Source organism: Kogia breviceps, chromosome 10 (assembly GCF_026419965.1).
Source record: "Kogia breviceps isolate mKogBre1 chromosome 10, mKogBre1 haplotype 1, whole genome shotgun sequence".
Taxonomy (NCBI): Eukaryota; Metazoa; Chordata; class Mammalia; order Artiodactyla; family Physeteridae; genus Kogia; species Kogia breviceps.
Genome location: NC_081319.1, coordinates 2,265,878 through 2,286,311, shown reverse-complemented (window position 1 = coordinate 2,286,311; position 20,434 = coordinate 2,265,878). Strand labels below are relative to the sequence as shown.

Sequence of the window (20,434 nt, the reverse complement as noted above, 5' to 3'; positions counted from 1 at the left end):
TGGGGCGAGGTGACGCAGAAAAGCTCCAGGGGCAGCCCTACAGGAGCCCCTTCCTCTACAGTCGGCCTTCTTCTGCGGGGGAGAGTGCAAGAGGGTGAGGCAGGAGGGGAGCACATGTGAAAATCCGCCATCCCCACCGTGGACCTGTCTGCTCTTTAGTAGACCTGATGCCCCCCGGCTGGATCCTGCTGTCACTGCTTCTATTAGTATGAGCAGGGGCTTGGGAGGAAGCAGTGAGACGCTGATGGTAGCAGAGGATGGGGTGGGCATGGGGCGGTCTGGGAGGAAACGAAATGGGCCTCCTCGCCCTGAAAGGTTTTAATCTCGTCTAGGTTTACACGTTGCCCGAGCCAGAGCACGTGGGCTCGGGGCAGAGTGCAGAGGGCTGGGGTGCAGGGGCGGAGGGCGCTGCGGGGCCCAGGTGGGGCTGCTGTAGGAGTCTTAAGGCATGACAGGAGACTGGTGTTTCAGACTCACTACCCGCGCCGGTGGGGCAGAGGGGAGAGGGAAGGGGAGCGAAGTCCATGGACATGTGTATCTATGTTTGGGAAACTGTGGGCAGAGCCAAAGCTGGTATAAACCGTGAAACAGGTTTTGTCAAAGTTTCCGTGGAGCTGGGCCATGGAGACCACACCCCCACCGGTGGCCACGCTCCCCTGCTGTTCCAGGCCTGGGGGGAGCCCTGCAGAGGCCTCCCCTCCGGCCCCTGGCAGACAAATAACCGGGGCCTGCAGTACAGGAAGAAGCCTGGGGTTTGGCCCCCCTCTGCCAGGGACACCTGCGCGTCACCAGCAGGGCCCCCGTTTCCTCAGGCGCCAGACACGGATTCCTGTGCTGCCCTTACCCCATCCGGGGAGGCCACCGCGAGACCCTGGGGGGCCGTGGGGAGGAGACTCGGGGAACCGTCCAGGTGGGCCGAGCTCCATGCACCTGCCAACCGTCTTTCCAGGGACAAGAAACACCTGTCGTTTGAACCGCCTGCTCTCTCTGAGTGCAAGGCCCCCACCCGCGCACCCCTGCACGGAAAACCCTGGAACTGGGCCATCTGAGCCGGGCCCTGCAGGCGCTCCCCGGGGCCCGGCTGTCCCAAGCCCCGCCCCCCCCCCGCCTCTGCCCACCCCTCGGCACTGCCCAGACCCGGGGGGAACTCGGGGGGCACCAGGTCCAGGCCTGGCCTTTAGCATAGGGAACCTGAGGCCGGGGTCCAGAGGGACCCGCTCCAGGTCCCCGCTGAGTTCGCTCCCGAGCCCCTGCCTGGGGCCAGCCCCGGGCTGGCTGTGGGTCCCAGGGCTGAGTGTGACCCCGCCCGGCCCCGGGGCTCCCGGCGCTCCAGCCGTGACCCTCTCTGCTCCCCCCGGCACACACTCGCCCAGGGGCCCCTCCAGCCCTGCCTCCAGGGAAGGGAAGCCCCCGGCCCAGTCCTGACCCTCCCCTCCCCTCCCCCTCACAGCTCTGAAGCCCCAGGTCACCTTCCCCACGGCCACTCCCCACCCTGCCCGGCCCCCGCCTGACCCCCTCCCCCGGCTCGGGAACATCCGAAGGCAGGTCACACGCTGCCGGTCGCCCCCTCGCTCAGGCTGGCACTGCCCCGCCACCCCCAGTCTCCTCCGGGAGGCCCGCTGCGACCGCGGCAGCTACACACGGTTCTGCCGACACGCCCGGGACCCCTCCCGAGGGTGGGGAGACGCCCCACTCTGCCCGGAGCTGCGGCCTCTGCTGTGGGTTCTCCCCACCGGGAGGGACAGACTCGGCCGGGATGGCGGGTTCGGACCGACTCCCGGGCATCCTCTGTGCGCTCCCCACGGGCCGGCGCTGCGGGCCCTGCGGCTCCAGCCCCGATCCGCAGCCGTCGGTGCGGGGGCCGCGGGGGCCACAGGAGGACAGCCCCGCCACCTCCTCAGATCCCAGAGGGGCCGCCGATGGTCCCAGCCCTCCCGCACCAGGGCTGCGTGTTTCGGGACCCCGTCCCCTACGGTGGCTGTGCACCTCACTCAGGTCCCAGCACAGACGTGGCCTCAAGACAGGCAGCCCAGACCTGGAGGTGGCCTTTCACACAAACATCTTTAATAAAGATAGCTCTCTGCAGAACCAGTCCTAGACAGCAGTAGCAAACTCAAACTCCTGCCACCTGGGCAGGAAGGAGCAAGGCCAGCTGAGGGGTCTGAACGGAGGGCAGGGCCGCCCCGAAGGCGGAGCTGCTCCGGCTGCTGCGACGTGTGGGATGTGGGCTCGGGGCTCACACACCTTCTCATCCTTCAAGAGGAGTTACACACACGTCTGCGCTTTTTAGGAGTGTCACAAACTGGTCACCCTCCCCACCAAACGACAGGAGGCGGCTAAGTCAGACACTCAAAGGCTGACACGGAGCAGCGTCTCCTACACACTCAAGACGGAAGTAAGTGGGTTCACCCGTCAGCAGAACACGGGGACCAGGTGACACCGGGGCATCCGGCCGGCAAACGGCCCTCGGTCGGCACACAGGCGCGAGCAGGGGAGGGAGGAAGGAGGAGAAGTGGCCGGCAGCGCGGCCTGCCCACCTCCCACGGCGCTGGGCGGCGGCCCCGGCTCGGCCCTAGTAGCCCAGGAGCCGCCTGGCCTCCTCGCTCTGGGCCTGCAGCGTCTCGCTGGTGTACTTCTGCAGGAGCTCCATCTTCTTCCTCCGCACGAGCGCCTCCTCGATCTGCGGGCGGGAGAGCGGAGGGCTCAGGCCGCAGGCCCCGCAAGGCCAACACGCCGCCTGGGCCCGGCCCGGAGCCCAGCGCCCTGCGTCCGAGGGCCCCGATCTCCGCCGGGGGAGCAGGTGAGCGACAGAGGGCTCGACTGCTGCCTCCAAGGTAGACGGAACGCTGCCTCGTCTGGACGCGTCGCCCTAACCTGAGCCCAGGGACCAGCGCCCTGTGGAAGGGTGTGAGAGCCGCCCAAAGGGACAGGAAGGACCGAGAAAACCACGCAGCGCCCCGTGGGGCCCCTCAGAGGCCAGGCGGCCCCCAGCCTGTCCTACCTCTTGCTGCGACGGCACCGGGACGTGAGCGATGAACTTCTGCTGCCCGTCCTCCCCTCCTTTCTCCTGGCCGCCCTCCTCATCAGACTGCAAAAGAGTACAACCAGAAGCCGTGCGGAGGAGACCGTTAGTGAGTGCTGGCACCGCCGTAACGTGCACCAGCCTGCAGCCATTTAAAAGGAAAAACAGCGACGAGGAAGCTCTGTTCTCAGACAGAGAGACACCCAAGACACAGCGTTAAGTACGAGGAGCAACAGAACACTGTGCACTGCGCGACCTCTTGTACGAGGAAGAAAAGAGAAGCCGGTGATCTCAGCGAGAGCCAGTGGACAGAGGGGACAGGGCTGCGAAAGAGAAGCTGTGTTGAATCTCCGTACACTTTTTGCGTTTTGAGTCTTGTGAATACATTATCTGTTTTTTAAATTAAACTTGAAAAAAGCATATATAGAAGAAAGCATCACTCAGAGGCTGCCTGTGAGTCAGCAGAGATTTCTCATAACCTAAGGAATGACGTAGCCCTGGAGGCGTGAGGAGAGAGGAGGCCTGTGCAGAGGCAGGTCCACTGCCCGCAGGTCTCTGGGCTGGACCGTGACCCCACCCCCCGCCCCAGGTCACCAGCTGCCAGGAGAGCCCCGGTGGAAGCTCTCAGATGCTGCTGGTAGGAGAAACTGGCCCCGGGGATCTGGGACAGCCGGGCTACATCCAGCGAGGCGAGCCCCCGGGGGGCAGGCCCACTCCTCAGGGCAGAAGCCAGCAAGGCAGGCTGCCGCAGCCCCGAAGAATCCACACACACGATGAAAGACACGGCACTGCCCACGCGCGTCACACCACGTCAGGTCCCTCGGTGGACAGGGCAGTGTCACTGTGCAAGCCACTGGGGACACCGCGTGAAGGACCCCACAGGACCCCTGGCAGCAGCTGTGCAACTTCCCGTAAATCTTAAGCATTTCAGGATAAACGATTTTTACATCCTCTGATGGCTTTCCATCCCTCTCACAGTAAAGGAAAACGCTTCCCCAGGGGAGCCGGGGCCCTTGCGTGGCCCACCTCCCCTCCCCCAGCCTCCACTCTGCCCTCCAGCCGCCGGCCTGTCCTCTGTCCTCCGCGCTGCCATGGGGTCGTCTGCTCACGCTGTTCCCCGCTGCCTCTTCGCTTGCTTAATTCCCCCTTGTTTCCGGATCTCAGCTGCAGGGTCACGTCCCCAGCAAAGCCTTCACTGGCCCTGCCTTCACCACGTCGCTACCCAGAGCTCCTAACACAGGTGCCGTTTCCCACCGTGTCTGCTGACCAGACTGTCCCCCTGGGCTTCAAGCTACAAGCGAAGCGTGTTTGCTGTCCTGCCCCTCCCGTGGGCCTCACAGTAGCCACTCATTAAACAAACATCCCTGGGGCACGCTGCCATCCTGCTTCCAATGCCTGCCTGAGGGCCCGAACCTCAGGTCTGCTAGATGCTGTGTGACGGTGACGAAGTCACTAAGCCCCTCTGAGCCTGCGGCCTTGCCACTGACATCATGGCCACGTGATGTCACACAGGGCCTGACCCATAGTCCAGGCATGCGTGCTGCCCCTCCCCTTGCTCAGCTGAGCAAACCAGTTCCATCCTGGACCTGCCCAGGGAGCAAGGCCTGCAGGGGTGCTGGGCGCAAGGGGGCTCTGCCTGAGGGACCAGAGCTCCATCCCCAACCGGGAGCCCCTGAGGAAGTCCCTTCTCTGCGCTGGGCTGGTTTCCAGCTGTAACAGGGGGTGGTTAAGACTACAGAAGACTTACTGACACTGCCACTTAAGCAGAAACAATGAGGTCATGGGCTGAAACACACTGGCTTCAAATGTGTTTATAAATCCAATTCCAGCATGTTCAGGAGGGCCTATCTCTTGAGATGAAAGTAAGGCATCCCTGGTGGAGAGCAGCTGAACAAGTGCCCTCGCAGCCGTTCCTCTCTGGAACCCTCCCTGTGAACCCAGAGGGTGACCTTCATCCCCACCGCCTAGGAGAGAAGGCCGAAGCCTCAGAGGGCGGCAGGGGCAAGAGCCCGGCCTTGACCCTGACCCCTCGTCGGTGCTTCCTGCCACCGCCCCCCCATCCTCCACGGCACAGAGAAGGCGGTGAGTGCCAGGGGGCCCCTTTCCGCCCACCCAGTACCTCCTCGTCGGTGACAGCATAGATGTTGACCTCCTCCTCCTCCTCCTCCTCTTCCTCCTCCTCCTCCTCCTTCTCCCCTCTTGCCAGCCGGGCCTCTCTCTCTGCTTTCCACTTGTCCACTAATTCAGCTCTGACTGCAGACACAGGAGAGCAGGCGTTACTCACTCTGGCCTCTAAGAAAGCGTTAAACACCACGCAGGGCGACGCCAACGCCTCCCTGCTATAAAGGATCACCTTCAGCCTGCCCTGGTGGGCAGGAATCAGACAGGAATCGGACGGGAGGGCAGTCTTTAGGGGATGCAGCCAGATCCTCCCCGGTTCAGCACCCCGAGGTTCCCAAAAAACTACAACTACCATGTGATCCAGCAATTCCATCCCTGGGTATATATCCAAAACAAAAAAAACAAAAACACTAATTCGAAAAGATACACGCACCCCAATGTTCATAGCAGTATTATTTACAGTTGCCAAGACATGGAAGTAAACTAAGTGCCCATCAACGGATGGGTAAATAAGATGTGGTGTATATACAGACAGACAAACAGACAGACAGACAGACAGACACACACACACACACACACACACACACACACACACACACATGCATATACATAATGGGATCCTACTCAGCCATAAAAAAAGAATGAAATGCCATTTGCAGCAACGTGGATGGACCTACAGATTATCATACTAAGTGAAGTAAGTCAGATGGAGAAAAACAAATACTGTATGATATCACTTATATGTGGAATCTAAAAAATACAACAAACTAGTGAATATAACAAAAAAGAAGCAGACTCACAGGTATAGAGAACAAACTGGTTACCAGTGGAGAGAGGGAAGCGGGGAGAGGCAATTTAGTGGTAGGGGATTAAGAGGTACAAACTATTAAGATAAAATAAGCTGGGGCTTCCCTGGTGGCGCAGTGGTTGAGAATCTGCCTGCCAAGGCAGGGGACACGGGTTCGAGCCCTGGTCTGGGAAGATCCCACATGCCATGGAGCGGCTAGGCCCGTGAGCCACACTACTGAGCCAGCGCGTCTGGAGCCTGTGCTCCGCAACAAGAGAGGCCGCGATAGTGAGAGGCCCGCGCACCGCGATGAAGAGTGGCCCCCGCTCGCCGCAACTAGAGAAAGCCCTCGCACAGAAACGAAGACCCAACACAGCCAAAATAAATAAATAAATAAATAAATAAATAAATAAAATTTTAAAAAAAAAAAGATAAAATAAGCTATACAAGGATATATTTTTTTTTTTGCTGTATGCGGGCCTCTCACTGCTGTGGCCTCTCCCGTTGCGGAGCACAGGCTCCGGACGCGCAGGCTCAGCGGCCATGGCTCACGGGCTTAGTTGCTCCGCGGCATGTGGGATCTTCCCGGACCAGGGCACGAACCCGTGACCCCTGCATCGGCAGGCGGATTCTCAACCACTGCGCCACCAGGGAAGCCCTATACAAGGATATATTATACAACATGGGGAATACAGCCAATATTTTATAAGAACTGCTAATGGAATATACCTTTAAAAATTGTTAATCTTTATACTGTACCCGTGTAACTTATATAATATTGTACATCAACTACTTCAATTTTTTAAAAAGCCCTAAAAAAAACAATGTTCTTTATAAAAATAAAAATAAAACCCCATTTTCAAGGGAGAGAAAAGAAACCAGATGCCAGCAGCAATGAAATGAAATGCCCGTAGACCTACGTTTCTTTTCATATTCCTGTTCCAAAGGCACAATAACACCATCGTCTTCATCTAGGTAACCGTAGTATTCAAAATCGATCGCCTTCATGAGCTCAGCGCGTGTCTTTCTTGGAGGAGGAAGAGCTAAAAGAAAGAATTCACCAGCTTAGCTGAATTCCCCGTCATAATCTCACTCAAGCCTTCTCCTCACACAATGTTACGCAGGCATATAGTAGGTGTGTTCATGAAAATGTCATGAAATAGGCACTTCTCTACACTAGTAATGGGATTATATACGTGGTACCACCCTTTTTAAAATCAGGGTTGAGGGCTTCCGCGGTGGAGTAGTGGTTAAGAATCCACCTGCCAACGCAGGGGACACGGGTTCAAGCCCTGGTCCCGGAAGATCCCACATGCCGCGGATAGCAACTAAGCCCTTGCACCACAGCTAGCGTGCCACAACTACTGAGCTCACAAGCCACAAGTACTAAAAGCCCGCACGCCTAGAGCCTGTGCTCCACAACAAGAGAAGCTACCATGATGAGAAGCGTGTGCACCGCAACGAAGAGTAGCCCCCGCCCACCACAACTAGAGAGAGCCTGTGTGCAGCAACGGAGACCCAATGCGGCCAAAAATAGATAAATAAAATAAATTTAAAATAAATAAATAAAATTAAATCAGTGTTGAAATTTTTGACCCCATTAGTCCATTTAGAAGGAATCTATCCTAATTTAAAAAACAGAAACAAAGCTTTATGAACAGAGGTGTGCATCACAGCGTTATTTATACAACAGTGAAAACTTGGACACCCAAGGGCTCTGATCTGCAATTCAACCATGGCGGAGGGGAGGGGATCCTGCAGCCCCAGTAATGCTGCTTCACAGGGTGCTTTAACAACACAGGAAATGCCATAATATTTAATGAAAAAACTAAGAATACAGATAAAACAAAACAAACTACAAGCAAAAAAGATAAATGAGAAATTCCTGAAGAAAATACTTTCAGACTAAGCATTACTATTCAGAATATTTAGTAATACTTGAAAGTCAAAAGGGAAATGACAACCCAACAGATTAGTCAAAGAACAAAAGCTGATAATTGAAGAAGAAAAAACTCTTAATGGGGGAGGGGAACAAAAAAATAAAAATAATACACCGTTTCAAGCACCAGATCAGCAAAAATGTTTTAATTATAAACATCTAGAAATAACTAAACACCAAAGGAGGGGTGGTCACAGCAAGTACGGTTAATCCCTGAGACTCTAATCCGACATATCACTTGGCATTCTAAGGAGAACCATGAGAGGACGTGGACGGACCGCACACACGACCCTGTCCACTGCTCCACCGCGTGGGCTGCCTCCAGGACAGGGCTGAAACCTAGCAGGCTCACAGCACTGCATGCATTCCGGCCACAGGGTGGAGCTGTGACCCAACCAAAGCCAACCAGACTCAATTCTGGGAATTCTGCTTGAACTGTTTGGGGGGAAAAAATCTGTTGCTGAGAGAGAACAAAATTTAAATCGACGACGCACAACCAGCCACCACAGGAGGAGACTGAGACAGAGAAAAAAGCTCACAGGATGGAAGCCAAAACTGCAAAACGGGGCAATGTGACCTGGAACCGGCCATTCCTGAAGGCAAACCTGTCAGTTATGTGATCCAATAAATTTATAGACTTTTCTGCCAAAAGTAATTGGGGTTGAGTCACCTGTCACTTATGCTGATGCAGTTTAGTTGATGAAATAAGCATGGAAGTGCATGGAAAAGGCTGGAAGGGAACATTCCAAACAGATGACAACAGTGACGGGTCACCTCTAGCAGGGCACTGGGATGGGGGTCAAGAGGACTGTGCTACTATTTTTATTTTTTTTTGGCGTGCGGCGTTCGGGATATTAGTTTCCCGACCAGGGCTTAAACCCGTGCCCCCTGTAGTGGAAGCACGGAGTCTTAACCACTGGACCGCCAGGGAAGTCCCTATGCTACTATTTCCATTATACGCATTAAGACTAAGTTGCGTACTTTCTTGGTTAAAAAAAAAAAAAAAAACACTCCGTGACTGGAATAAATAAAAATAAATCTAGAAACAATGTAAAAGCAAAAAAAAAAAAGTAACATACACAGCACACCCTCACTTTAGGAGCCTTAAAAAAAGGGAAGGGGACACACCCCAACATGTCAACCACCATCATCTATAAGTTGTGAAAACGTGGGTGTCTCTTCCGATTTTCTGTATTTTCCAACTTGTCTATAATAAAATTATACTGCATTCATAGTAAACAGCATGATATTTAAACTCTGAATTATTTTAAGGGATGTCCATCGCGCGTGCAAAACCAGGGTGTGCATGATGAATTTAAGAGTGAGCAGGGCTTCATGAAAGCAGAGTTGCCTTTTTCAACAAACAGGAAAACCAACTGGAAGGAAACAACAGAACGCCAGCAGCGGGAGGAATCCAGGTCTCATCCTTCTCTACTTTCCACACTGCTTTCTATAAAATGCTTGGACTGCCTTTTGAAAAGTCAAAATTAAGATACACAGAAATTCCAGACCAGCGGTTGGTTTCCAGCTGCATTTTGGGGGCTCCCAGGGCCGTGGAGGGAAGGGCAGGAGCGGAGAGGGTACCCGGCCTGGATTCACTCTCCTCCACTTGTGCATTTCGGGGTTCGGCCCAAGCTGTCACGTGTCCTTCAGTTAAGAGTTTTGTCAACTAAACACGCAACTGAAAATGAAGCTGACTGAACTGCAAACAGGGAGACTCCTCGTTCACACTCAGACGGGTGTGGGCAGAGCCTACAATCTGACACCCGTCAGTTCCGGGCGCCCGTTCTCACCCCAACTGTCTGCCCACCTGAGAACGATAATCCTCTGAGGACACGGGACTGCTGTGCGGCTAAGAAATAGCATAGGGAGAGCGCCCTGCAGGCGGCATGTCTACTGTTACAGGCAGGACCAAGAATTCCAGGCTAACACCCCAGCGAGCCCCAGTTACTCACGTTCTCTCTCAAACAGCTCTCTGACGCCGGGCAAGTCTTTTGCTGCCCCGAAGTACTTGTAGCCTCGATTGCCTGGGACTTCTTTCCCCTCATGATCCAGCATCTTAGGGCCAACTTTCTTATTGGGGAGGAAAAAGAGAAAATGGATCTGATCCTTAAACCCTGTATTTCCATGTTTGCAAACAGATTTAAGATAATAATGCTAAAGGTAGAAAATATTAATGAACACAGAAATATATTTAGGTACTTTTTTTAATCCCTTAAAAGTCAACCTAAGTACCTAACAGTAAGAGTATGATTTAAGTAAATTATAGCATATTCAGGATGGAATATATCCTATAGCTTAAAAATGATGGTTCATATGGAACTCTTATACTGACTTAGAAAAACACAATATAATGTTAAATGAAAAAAAAATTGCAAAAAACCTAAATGACAAACGTAGAAGACACATGAAATGAGCAGAAGATGGAATTCTCCCCACTGAAGACGATGATGCTGACGGCTGCACACAGCATGTGACCCTGGACAAGGCTCTGCACGATAAGGGGAGAGGCCATAAAGCAGGAAGGGCCATAAAAGAGCCAAATGAGTCTATCAAAGCCAAATGTCTTAAACTCTACCATGGTTATAGAAGAAAACATTCTTATTCTCAGGAAATACACACAAAAATATTTCTCAGGAAATAACCCCTTAAGTACTAAGGGGTAAAGGAACATGATGTATTTAAGCCTCAAACGGTTCAGAGAAAATAAATCTCAAGGTACACACAGAAAATGATAAAGCAAATACAGCAAAAAATAAACTGGTCAATCTGTATAAAGGGTACATAGGATTTCTCTATACAATTTGTGGAACTTTCTGTGAGCTCAGAAATGCTTTTTGAAACGATTATATAAAGTATTATTTACTGACATGAACATATGCATCTGATAAGTGAACAACGCATACAGTTAGAATAATGAACCATTATCTGTAAAAATAAATATATACACATGTATAGAAAAAATTCTAGAAAGATAAGCAGAAAATGTTAATAGCAGTAATTTCTGGGTGGTAGGAAAATATATAATGTAATCTGTATCACACATAGAATATATAAAGTATTTTTATATTTTAGAATTTTTATATTTTTTGTTATGTATTTTTTTTCTTTTTGGCATAAAAGTAGGCACTCTTTATACAACCAAAGTTACCATTCTGAAAAGAAGTATAAAACCTAGAACCCAAATTGTACATACATGAGTATGACCTCAGTTACAGGGCTCATGGAAAAACAATGGACGGAAATATTCCAGAAGTTGCTCCGAGTTAAAAGGATCATGACTGCATGGTGTTCTGCTCTATACTTTCCTGAACTTAGTAACAATATAATACTTTTTCTCTTATTATCGTACTAAAATACACATAACATAAAATTTACCATCTTAACCATTTTTAAGGGTCCAGGTCAGTGGTATTAGTACATTCAGAGCGTCATGCAACCATCACCACCATCTTGTAAAACAAACTCTAAATGGGCCACATTTTTTTTTCAGCTGTGCTGAGCGGCTTGCAGGATCTTAGTTCCCCAACAAGGGACAGAACCTGGGTCACGGCAGTGAAAGTGCTGAGTCCTAACCACTGGACCACCAGGGAATCCCCTAAATGTTACTTTTGTACATAGAAAACGAAAATAAAATTCTTTAGCATTAAAAAGAACTACTGAGCCACAACTACTGAGCCTGTGTTCTAGAGCCCGCGAGTCACAACTACTGAAGCCCGTGCGCCTAGAGCCCGTGCTCCGCAACAAGAGAAGCCACCGCAATGAGAAGCCCGCGCACCGTAGTGAAGAGTAGCCCCCGCTCGCCGCAACTAGAGAAAGCCCGCGCGCAGCAACAAAGACCCACTGCAGCCAAAAATTTAAAAAATAAATTAAAAAAATAAAGACTCTAGAAGGAAATACATAAAAACATTACTGTTGACTCTGGGTGGTGGAACTTAAGAATATCGTACATATTAATTTTGTAACCCTTCCAGGAAGGGTAATAAACGTCTGCACTAAAGCAGTCTGACGGAGCAAAATCACCGTCACGGAACTACTGGAGATGCAGCGAGAACGTCTGTAGCACAGGTACTCCAGGAGTGGAAGTGCCTTTCCTTCTGCAACAAGAATAAATGCCTCATTTTTAGGCCAGGAACTAACGTGAGAACTGTGGTTTCGCATTAAGTACAGAGGAAAACTGTACATGTTTCTTACATAACATACTACAGTCCACTGACTAGATACTACTGGTTCAAATGACCTGGGTAAATGGGGCAGGGCCTGGGGCGGCATTTTTCAAAGTTGAGACCCACTGGCAGGTTGTAAAATCCATTACGTCGCTCATAATCATCAATTTTTTAAAAATCAAGATAGAACTGAATAGAAAATGTCAAAGTGCAGCAACACATACCAAGTATTTTTTCCGTACCGTGTTGGGATATAGTGAGTGAGTGAGTGAGTGAGCGAGCGTGTGTGTGTGTGTGTGTGTGTGTGTGTGTGTGTGTATTTTATAGCGGGTCACGGGCCTAAGAGCTTGCAAGTCACTGTTCTAGAATACTGCATGTAAAGAATCCAGAGAAAGGAAACACAGCCACGTCCCCAGGGCCCCCGTGAGTACAGAAGCCGACAACGGAATGGCTGTCCCGACTCGCAAGGAGTTCGGAGAAGACCGTGAGGGGTCAAGGCCACTTCAAACCAGAGGCCCAGGGAGCCCGAGTGGCTCACTCTGGAACACCTGGCCAGTACAGTGCTGAGGCCTGCGCTGCGGACCTTTAAGCGCCACTGGCCCGTGCTTTCATGTCTCCTGTCCACGCGCGGCAGACACCTTCAAGCCTCCTTTCATCCCTCCAGCGCCCACTCTGTGGCAGGGCTGCCGGGGCGGCAGGAGCCACCCTGCAGGCAGACGGCACCCGAGCTCAGCCCCCAGGGCCGCGGCTTGCTTACCCCATAGTCAGGACCACCCAGCTCCTTGATCCGGGCCTCCCAGTGTCCCTTCTCTCTTAGCAGCTTGTTAATCTCATCATTCAGGTCACGAATTCGGAATTCACCTAGACCAGCTAGAAAACAAAAATGTCCTTTCGTTTCTTGAAAAGAGCACTCGATGTCGTAGCCTTAAGAGTGAACGTCAACACCTGCAAAGGTGCGTAACACAAAGAAACGATTTCAATGTATAAGAAAACCCATCCACACGGAACTCATGGAAGGGCCCCGGTCAGGCGCAGAGTTCCAGCAGCGCTGGGCGGGGAGCACGTCACCCTCATTAGCAACCACAGGAATACAAACTGAAGCGATCCTGCAGCCCCATTGACACCACCACTGAAACAGTAACCTCTTAGGGGTGGGGACACAGCGTACAGTCAACGTCAGCCAAGGTGCAGTGAGGCTGCGTCAGCATCATGGCTGGTGGCAGTCTGTTAGTCAAGTCCTTTCAGGAAAGCAACACCTTGTTAAGTGGGAACATCTTTGACAAAGACCGGGGCCTGAGAACTGAGCCTAAGGGACAGATTTATAGTCTTTATTTTTTACTTATTTATTTTTTGGCCGCACCGCACAGCACGCCGTATCTTACTTCCCCGACCAGGGATCGAACCCGCGACCCCTGCAGTGGAAGCGCGGGTTCTTAATCACTGGGCCGCCAGGGAACTCCCTAAGGGACGGATTCAAAGGGATGACGAAAGGGAGTTTGCTGAGGTTCTGTCGTTGGCGGCTGGGAGCCAGGAGCAGTTGGGGCTATTCCAAGGGAGAAGGCCTCCCTTTCTCCACTGCACTGCTTTTGTACCTTTGTCAAGTCCACCGACCACATACGAGTGCCCCTATTTCTGGACTTCTCACTCTGTTCAATTGGTCTGTGTATCTTATCTTTCACCAATACCCAACTGTCTTGAATACCTTTAGCTTTACATTAAGTCATGAAATTAGGTGTTATGAATACTCCAATTTTTTTCGTTTTCAAAACTGTTTTGGCTATTCTAGTTCCTTTGCCTTTCCATTTAAATTTTAGAAACACTTTGTCAACATAAACCAAAAACCACTGCTGGGATTCTGACTGCGATAGATTTTGGAAAGAAAAAGAATCAACACCTTTCCCGTATTGAGTCTTCCCATCCACAAACACTGTCCATGTCTCCATTTGATTGGTTCTTTGACTTCTTTCATTATTGTTTTATAGTTTTCAGCATACAGATCATACATATATTTTGTTAGATTTATACCTAAGTATTTCTTGTGTTTTGATGCTTCTGTAAATAACACTTTCATAAAAGTTCTAGTTCCAAATGTTCACTGCTAGTACATAGAAACTGAATTGATTTTTGTGTATTGACTTTCTATTCTGTGATCTTGCTAAACTCATTTATTCATTTTAGAAATCTTTCTGTAGATTCCTTGGGATTTTCTACACAGAAAATTATGTCATCTCAGAATAGAGCATTTTTCTTCCCTTCCAATCTTTGGCCCTTTTATTTCCTTTTCTTGCTTTATTGTACTGGAAAGGAATTCCAGTACAATACTGAACAGAATCGGTGAGAATGGATATCTCCACCTTGTTCCTGATCTTAGGAGGAAAGCATTCAACCTATAGCTGGCTATAGGGTTTTTGGTAGAAGTGCCTTATCAGGAAAAATTTTAAAAAGTTCCCTTCAATTCCCAGTTAGCTGAGGTTTTTGTTTTTAATTTTATTTATTTATTTTTGCCTGCACTGGGTCTTTGTTGCTGTACACGGGCTTTCGTTGCAGCGCTTGTTGCGGTGTGTGGGCTCTTCTTTGCGGTGTGCAGGGTTCTCTCTTGTTGCAGCAAGCGGGCTTTCTCTCTCTAGTTGTGGCGTGCAGGCTCCAGGGAGCATGGGCTCTGTAGTTTGTGGCACACAAGGCTCTCTAGTTGTGGTACACGGGCTTAGCTGCCCTGCGGCATGCGGAATTTTAGTTCCCTGACCAGGGATTGAACCTGTGTCCCCTGCACTGGAAGGCAGACTCTATACCGCTGGACCACCAGGGAAGTCCCATGTGTCTTCGTTTTTTCTTGATCAGTCTGACTGACTGGAAGTTTATCGATTTTACTGATCTTTTTATTTTTAAAATTTTATTTATTTATTTATTTATTTTTGGCTGCACTGGGTCTCCTTTGCTGCTGCGTGCAGCACGTGGGCCCCTGCACTGGCCGGCAGATTTTTAACTACTGCGCCACCAGGTAAGTCCTGATCTTTTTAAAGAACCCGCTTTTGTTCTATTTTCTCTATTCATCTTCTGTTTTCAATTTCATTGATTTCTTCTCTTTATTATTTCCTTCCTTCTGCTTACTTTGGAATTAATTTGCTCTTCCTTTTTAGTTTCTTAGGTTAGAAGCTTAGATCACTGACTTGAGACCTTTCTTATTTTATTTTAATGCTATAAATTTTCACCTAAACACTGCTTTACCTGCCTGCCATAAATTTTTTTGTCCCCTGAATTCTGACATTATGTTTTCATTCTCATTCAATGCAAAATATTTTCTAATCTCCTTGAGGTTTCCTCTTAGATATATGGGTTGTTTAGAAGTATGTTTAATTTCTAAATAGTTAGGAATTTTCCGATATCTTTTTGTTATCGATTTCTAGGTTAACTGTGTTATAATCAGTGAACATACTTTACAAAATTTTAATTATTTTAAGTTTGCTAACGTTCCTATTATAACCTAAAATATGCTTTATTTTGGTGAATATTCCATTTGCTCTTACAAAAAGAAAATGTACTCTTTTCTGTGAGGTGGAGTGTTCCATAAAGGCCAACTAGGTCAAACTGATGGATAGTGTTGCTCAGTTCTTCTATGTTCTTACTCATTTTGCACCTACTTGTTCTATTGATTATTGAGAGAGGAGGCTGACGTTCCCAAGGCTAATTGTGGATTTGAGAATCGAGCACTTCAAACAGACAGGCTAGCTTACCATTCTGAATTTGAGCCACTTTTTTTGAGATCTCTCCAATGATCTGTGAAAAAAATAAAAGGCAATATATTTTTATGACTTCTGAGTAAGTCTGAAAGCATAAGAAATATAGAATTCAAAATGAGTAATTAAAAATTCTCAGAATTCTGGCTGAAGAGTCATGTAGGTACGAAAGCCATCAGAGTCCTGTTCTTCTGTAAGATCAGATTCACCCAGCACGTACCTGTCGTCTCCACTTCTCAGCTTTGGGCAGCTCAGTACACTCTGAGGCAAGGAAGGGTCTTCGCTCCTAAGGAAAAGCAAAACACATGCTGCCGCTGTACTGTATGAAACTACAAGCTTTGTGCAACATTCATGACTGACTCAGGCCTGAAGCCTGAAATGTCTAACAGGCTAAAGACACACCTGCAGCTCCAGTTCCAGGTGCTCTTCATCAAGCCTTATGGCTCACGCTGCAGCCTCTCCTTAGGAAAGAACTACACAGGCAAAAACATTCACTGCCTCCTACCGGGTACAGGCAGCTACTGGAAACACCGCAGAAGTCCAGTACACTTGACCCTTGAGCAACATGGGGCTTAACCCAAGTATAACTTACAGTCGGGCTTCACTATCCGTGTTTCCTCCACACCCACAGATTCAACCAAGCACAAACCGTGTAGTTCTGTAGCATTTACCGTTGAAAAACATCCATGCGTAAGTGCACGGATGCAGTTCAAACCTGTGTTGTTCAGGGTCAGTTGTTACAGAGAGGTGGCGAAGTACACCCGGTTATACCCATTTCACGGCCTATTTACACTACCTTAGGGAATGGCAGCCGTCAGGGTTCAGAATAAACACACATGCGTGGCCGTGTGTATACAGGTGTGTGTGCGGGTGTGGGTATAATTTCAAAACACAAAACAAAAATATTCAAACAACAGTACCTATTACCCCTCAGCTGGCTGAGCCTCCGTGAGCTATAAGGTCATTACTGGTTTCAGGTTAGAGCCGCTCCTCACAGCACACCCCACTTTGTACTCTTCAGTATTAGACAGAGCTGGGATAACATGGAACCCCAGTCCTCATATTACAGAGCAGACAGCAGCGCGAGCAGTCAGACCATCACGCTGCCCCAGCCCCCCGGGGTTCCCGGGTGCAGACTCGTGAGACACAGGGAAGCGTGGGCGAGAAAGAGGAAGATCTGCAGTCTGCAGTCTGCTCAGGAGGGGGTTTCACTGCACTCCTTCTCAATGCTTTAAAAATCCATGAGGAAGATTTAAACCAACCTTTACTTTTCCCTCTTCCAGCTGAGCCTGGCGAAATCTTGCTAAGGCCGTCCTACCGGGAACAGAGAAGACTCCGTCAGGTCCTGCTCAAAGATCTCTTAGCATTCAAGTTCCTGGCGGGGTGACTCTGATCATGACCATACTGAATGTCACCCGTCACTCATAAACATATGCACATACTGCAATCAAGAGACCACAGAGAAGTTATGGGATTCCATGTTCCCAAAAGTAGGGCTTGTAAGGATCTGTGCTCCTTTCACCCATACGGCGTGTAAGGACTGGACTGTGGGAAACTCTACTCCTCAGGCCACTGTGGTGAGCAACACACCCAGATGTTAAAAAGACTAATATTATGGGCTGTCACTCTAACAGCCCCTGCACCACCCCAGGTGAGCGAATGTTCATCCAGAGTAAGTTCTGGGAGCTGTCAGAAAACACTATGGGGAGAACAAATGTATGGGCAAATACTGTAGAAATACTGTTTCAACACAGGGAGAGAGAGAAAGCTATACTAAAAGACCAAACAGAAATTTACAGACGAAATTGAGTTGATACGTACATGGCCTTTTCCGCATTCCGGGCCTAAAAGGAGAGAGAGAAGGGAAGAAAAATGTCCACGTTTAAAGAACTTTTTCTTTTCCTTTCTAGAAAAACGTTTCATTTACTTTGCAGAGAAAAGTTTCACAAGGACACGGGCACAAGCAGAATGCCTGAACTAGTACATGAACGCAGCAACAATCGCAACAACCATCACAAGATACCCGCATCCTGTGGCTGCTCTCTCTACCTAGTCTTTACTCCCCCACTCCCCCAAACCCCCTGGATCTGGTCACTCATCCTTCAGAATTTACCTGTGTTATCACTGTCCCAGACAATTCTTCTGTGGCCCCTTCACCCTAGCCAGGCTGCCCCCCTTTGTCTGGGATTATACCTACCACATTTGAAATGTGAGGAAGGAAAGACTGGCTTTTACAAAGTGAGTTTTATCTAAATGCTGCTGCACTAATGTCAAGTCAATTATCCCTGAAACACAGTGTCAGGCACAGAACACATCTTCTGGGTTGTACTGTAAGTAGAAAGAGTACTTGCTGAGTCAAGGACTTGAGTTTCACTCCCGGCTCTCCAACTTACCATCCCTGAGAAGTTGTCTCTCTAAGCCTCAGTTCCCCCACCTTTACAGCAAAGATCATACCTTTTACCTCATAAAGATGTCATGATGATTTAATGACATAAATACATGAAGTCATCAGATGCTCAGCAAAAGCGAGCTCAATTTAAATCTTTCTGACTCTCCCTTTCGATGGACACCGAAACAAACTCGTCAAGTTTGTTTGGTAGATAAATGAACACAATATCTACTAAGGAATAAAACAGAGGTTCTCCCAGGAAAATACATCATCTTGAAGGTTGAGGCTGTGTCCTACCTATTTCATTAAAGCCTACCACAGATTCTAAGTATTTAATTTAATGTTTCTCAATGCTTACTCCATGCTTGAAACACCACGCTGGGTACCAGGAATTTGGTCACGGTTCTTCCTTTTGAGGGAACTCATAAGAATTTCCCCCCAAAAACCATGAATCTTGTGATAAGGGCATGTGCCAGGGGTGATGGAAACCCACAAATATGAATGCGTGTTGGTGACAGTTTGCCAGAAACATCCAGGCCCAGGGATCCTTCTGTCCTGCTAGGGAACGGAGCCCGCCGATTCCCTATGTTTGCCAGAGTTCAGAAACAAGAGGCAGAATCAAGAGGCTGAGCCGGCTAGTATGAAGCAGTAAGACGAAGCATATCCTCCGAGGGCTGGAGAATTGAAAGGGCTGCTTTTTGTCCACCGGTTTCTCTCGTCCTCGGGATCTTGGGCTCATCAATCCACAGTGGCATCCGTTACACCTTCTACCATTTATTACGGCGTCGTGTGCTTCGCTTAATGCGACCATCATGGTAACCAACACGTAAGAGTATCTTCCTTGTGCCGGCACTCTGCATGCTCCGTCGTGAGCGCTTCTAGAACAAATGAAGCAGCCGACCACCCGCGCCCGCCCACTGCGATCACACTCTCCTGCGGTCACACGACGCCGGCCACTCTTCCATCCCTGGACCCCGACAACGCGCCAGACCCCGCGTCAGGCGTTAAGGAGGCAGAGGTGGGAAGACCCTGCCCTCGGGAAGCTCCCCATCGGAGAGCCGGAGAGCAGACACAAGACAAATAGCGGGAACCGCTGCTGGGCCCCCCAAGGCACGCGGTGCCGGCTCTGCGCCTCCCGGGGCCTCGGCTTCCCGGTGGGGAACTACAGCACGCCGTCCGGAATAAGCACGGCCGCGGACGGCGCGGCGGGCACCGAGGCTCAGCTTCCTCCAGCCTCTGGGCTCACGCGGCGCGAAGACCCCCGCGTCCCGGCCGCGGATCCTGTAGCCCGCAGGGGTCCCCTGGGCGCCCCGGCCCCGGCCCGCCGCTCGCCTCCCTCACTCCCCACCCCGCTCACCATGGTGCGAGGGAGGAGGGCGCCGCCCTCAGGCCGCGCGGCCCCAGCCCAGGGAGCTTCGCCGCCCCAGGCGCGGCCGACCCGGACGGGAACTGAAGGTTCTAGCTGACCGCACCACCGGCTTCTGAGTCGGAAGGATAACTGGGAAGGACCAGAAGTGAGGGACCGGAAGCGAAATGGAGAATTGACCCGGGGAAGGGGAGAAAACGCAGGCGAGCTCCCGTAGGCGGCTCCCTCGTCCTCTGGACCTCGCACCGACACGACCGTGCGGCAAATAGGAGAGCTGGGAGAACCGCGCTTGCGCAGTGGAACCGACGTGCCTCTGACTGGGGGCGGGGCGCTGGTTTTGCTCTCGCGATAACAACGGCGAGACATCCCGCGGTAACTGTTGCTCCTGCATACTCGGTCTTGCAGTTGTGTGTGAAGCTACCTGAGATGTGTGCGCAACCCTCCTGACCTGTCTCGTTCTGCGAGAGCAGACACGCCCTGTGGAAGTTACTCGCCCTCATCCCTCTGAGTGGACGGGGCCGCTGGACTGGGCCCTCCCCCCGCCTGCGTGCTCTCCAGGGGCAGGAGCTGGCCCGGCCTCGCCAACCCCCACTCGCCTCCCAGGCGTTTACTTGCGGCCTGTGCTTTTTATGAGATTTTCTCCTCCTGGAATGGAGGGGCCTGTCGGAGCTGGACCAGGGCTTGAGGTCACCCTTTTAAAATAAGAAATGTAAGGTCCAGGGGAGAAAAGGCCACTTATGTAAGGAGTGGTGAGAGAGGGACGGTCAGTCGGTGTCTGCTGGGCACGTCGCGGGGATCAGAAGGGCCACAGAGCAGGACCAGGGAGGCAGGGGAGAGGCCACCGGCAGGGATGGTCCTGGTGGCTCCTCCGTCAGGGTGTCAGTGATGGAGCGAGCTGTGGTGTGAGATT

The 20,434-nt window shown here is 50.6% G+C and overlaps 1 protein-coding gene across 2 annotated transcripts; it reads right to left on the bottom strand.

The window, feature by feature from the left end:
- Window positions 1-2,042: 2,042 nt before the first annotated feature.
- Window positions 2,043-19,817, bottom strand: ISY1 (ISY1 splicing factor homolog). 2 transcript variants are annotated; one of them, XM_059076713.2, is made up of 11 exons: window positions 19,516-19,817; window positions 17,591-17,613; window positions 17,032-17,083; window positions 15,990-16,055; window positions 15,767-15,809; window positions 12,793-12,905; window positions 9,825-9,942; window positions 6,851-6,973; window positions 5,142-5,275; window positions 3,002-3,088; window positions 2,043-2,680 (listed from the first exon to the last, which is right to left on the bottom strand). In XM_059076713.2, exons 1-11 carry the CDS (start codon window positions 19,516-19,518, stop codon window positions 2,573-2,575), a joined length of 870 nt encoding a protein of 289 aa, XP_058932696.1. In that variant the 5' UTR covers window positions 19,519-19,817; the 3' UTR covers window positions 2,043-2,572. The 2 variants fall into 2 exon arrangements, with proteins under 2 accessions (XP_058932696.1, XP_066899438.1); XM_067043337.1 differs by lacking the exon at window positions 6,851-6,973 and having other exon boundaries at window positions 19,516-19,751.
- Between the last annotated feature and the right edge of the window lie 617 nt (window positions 19,818-20,434).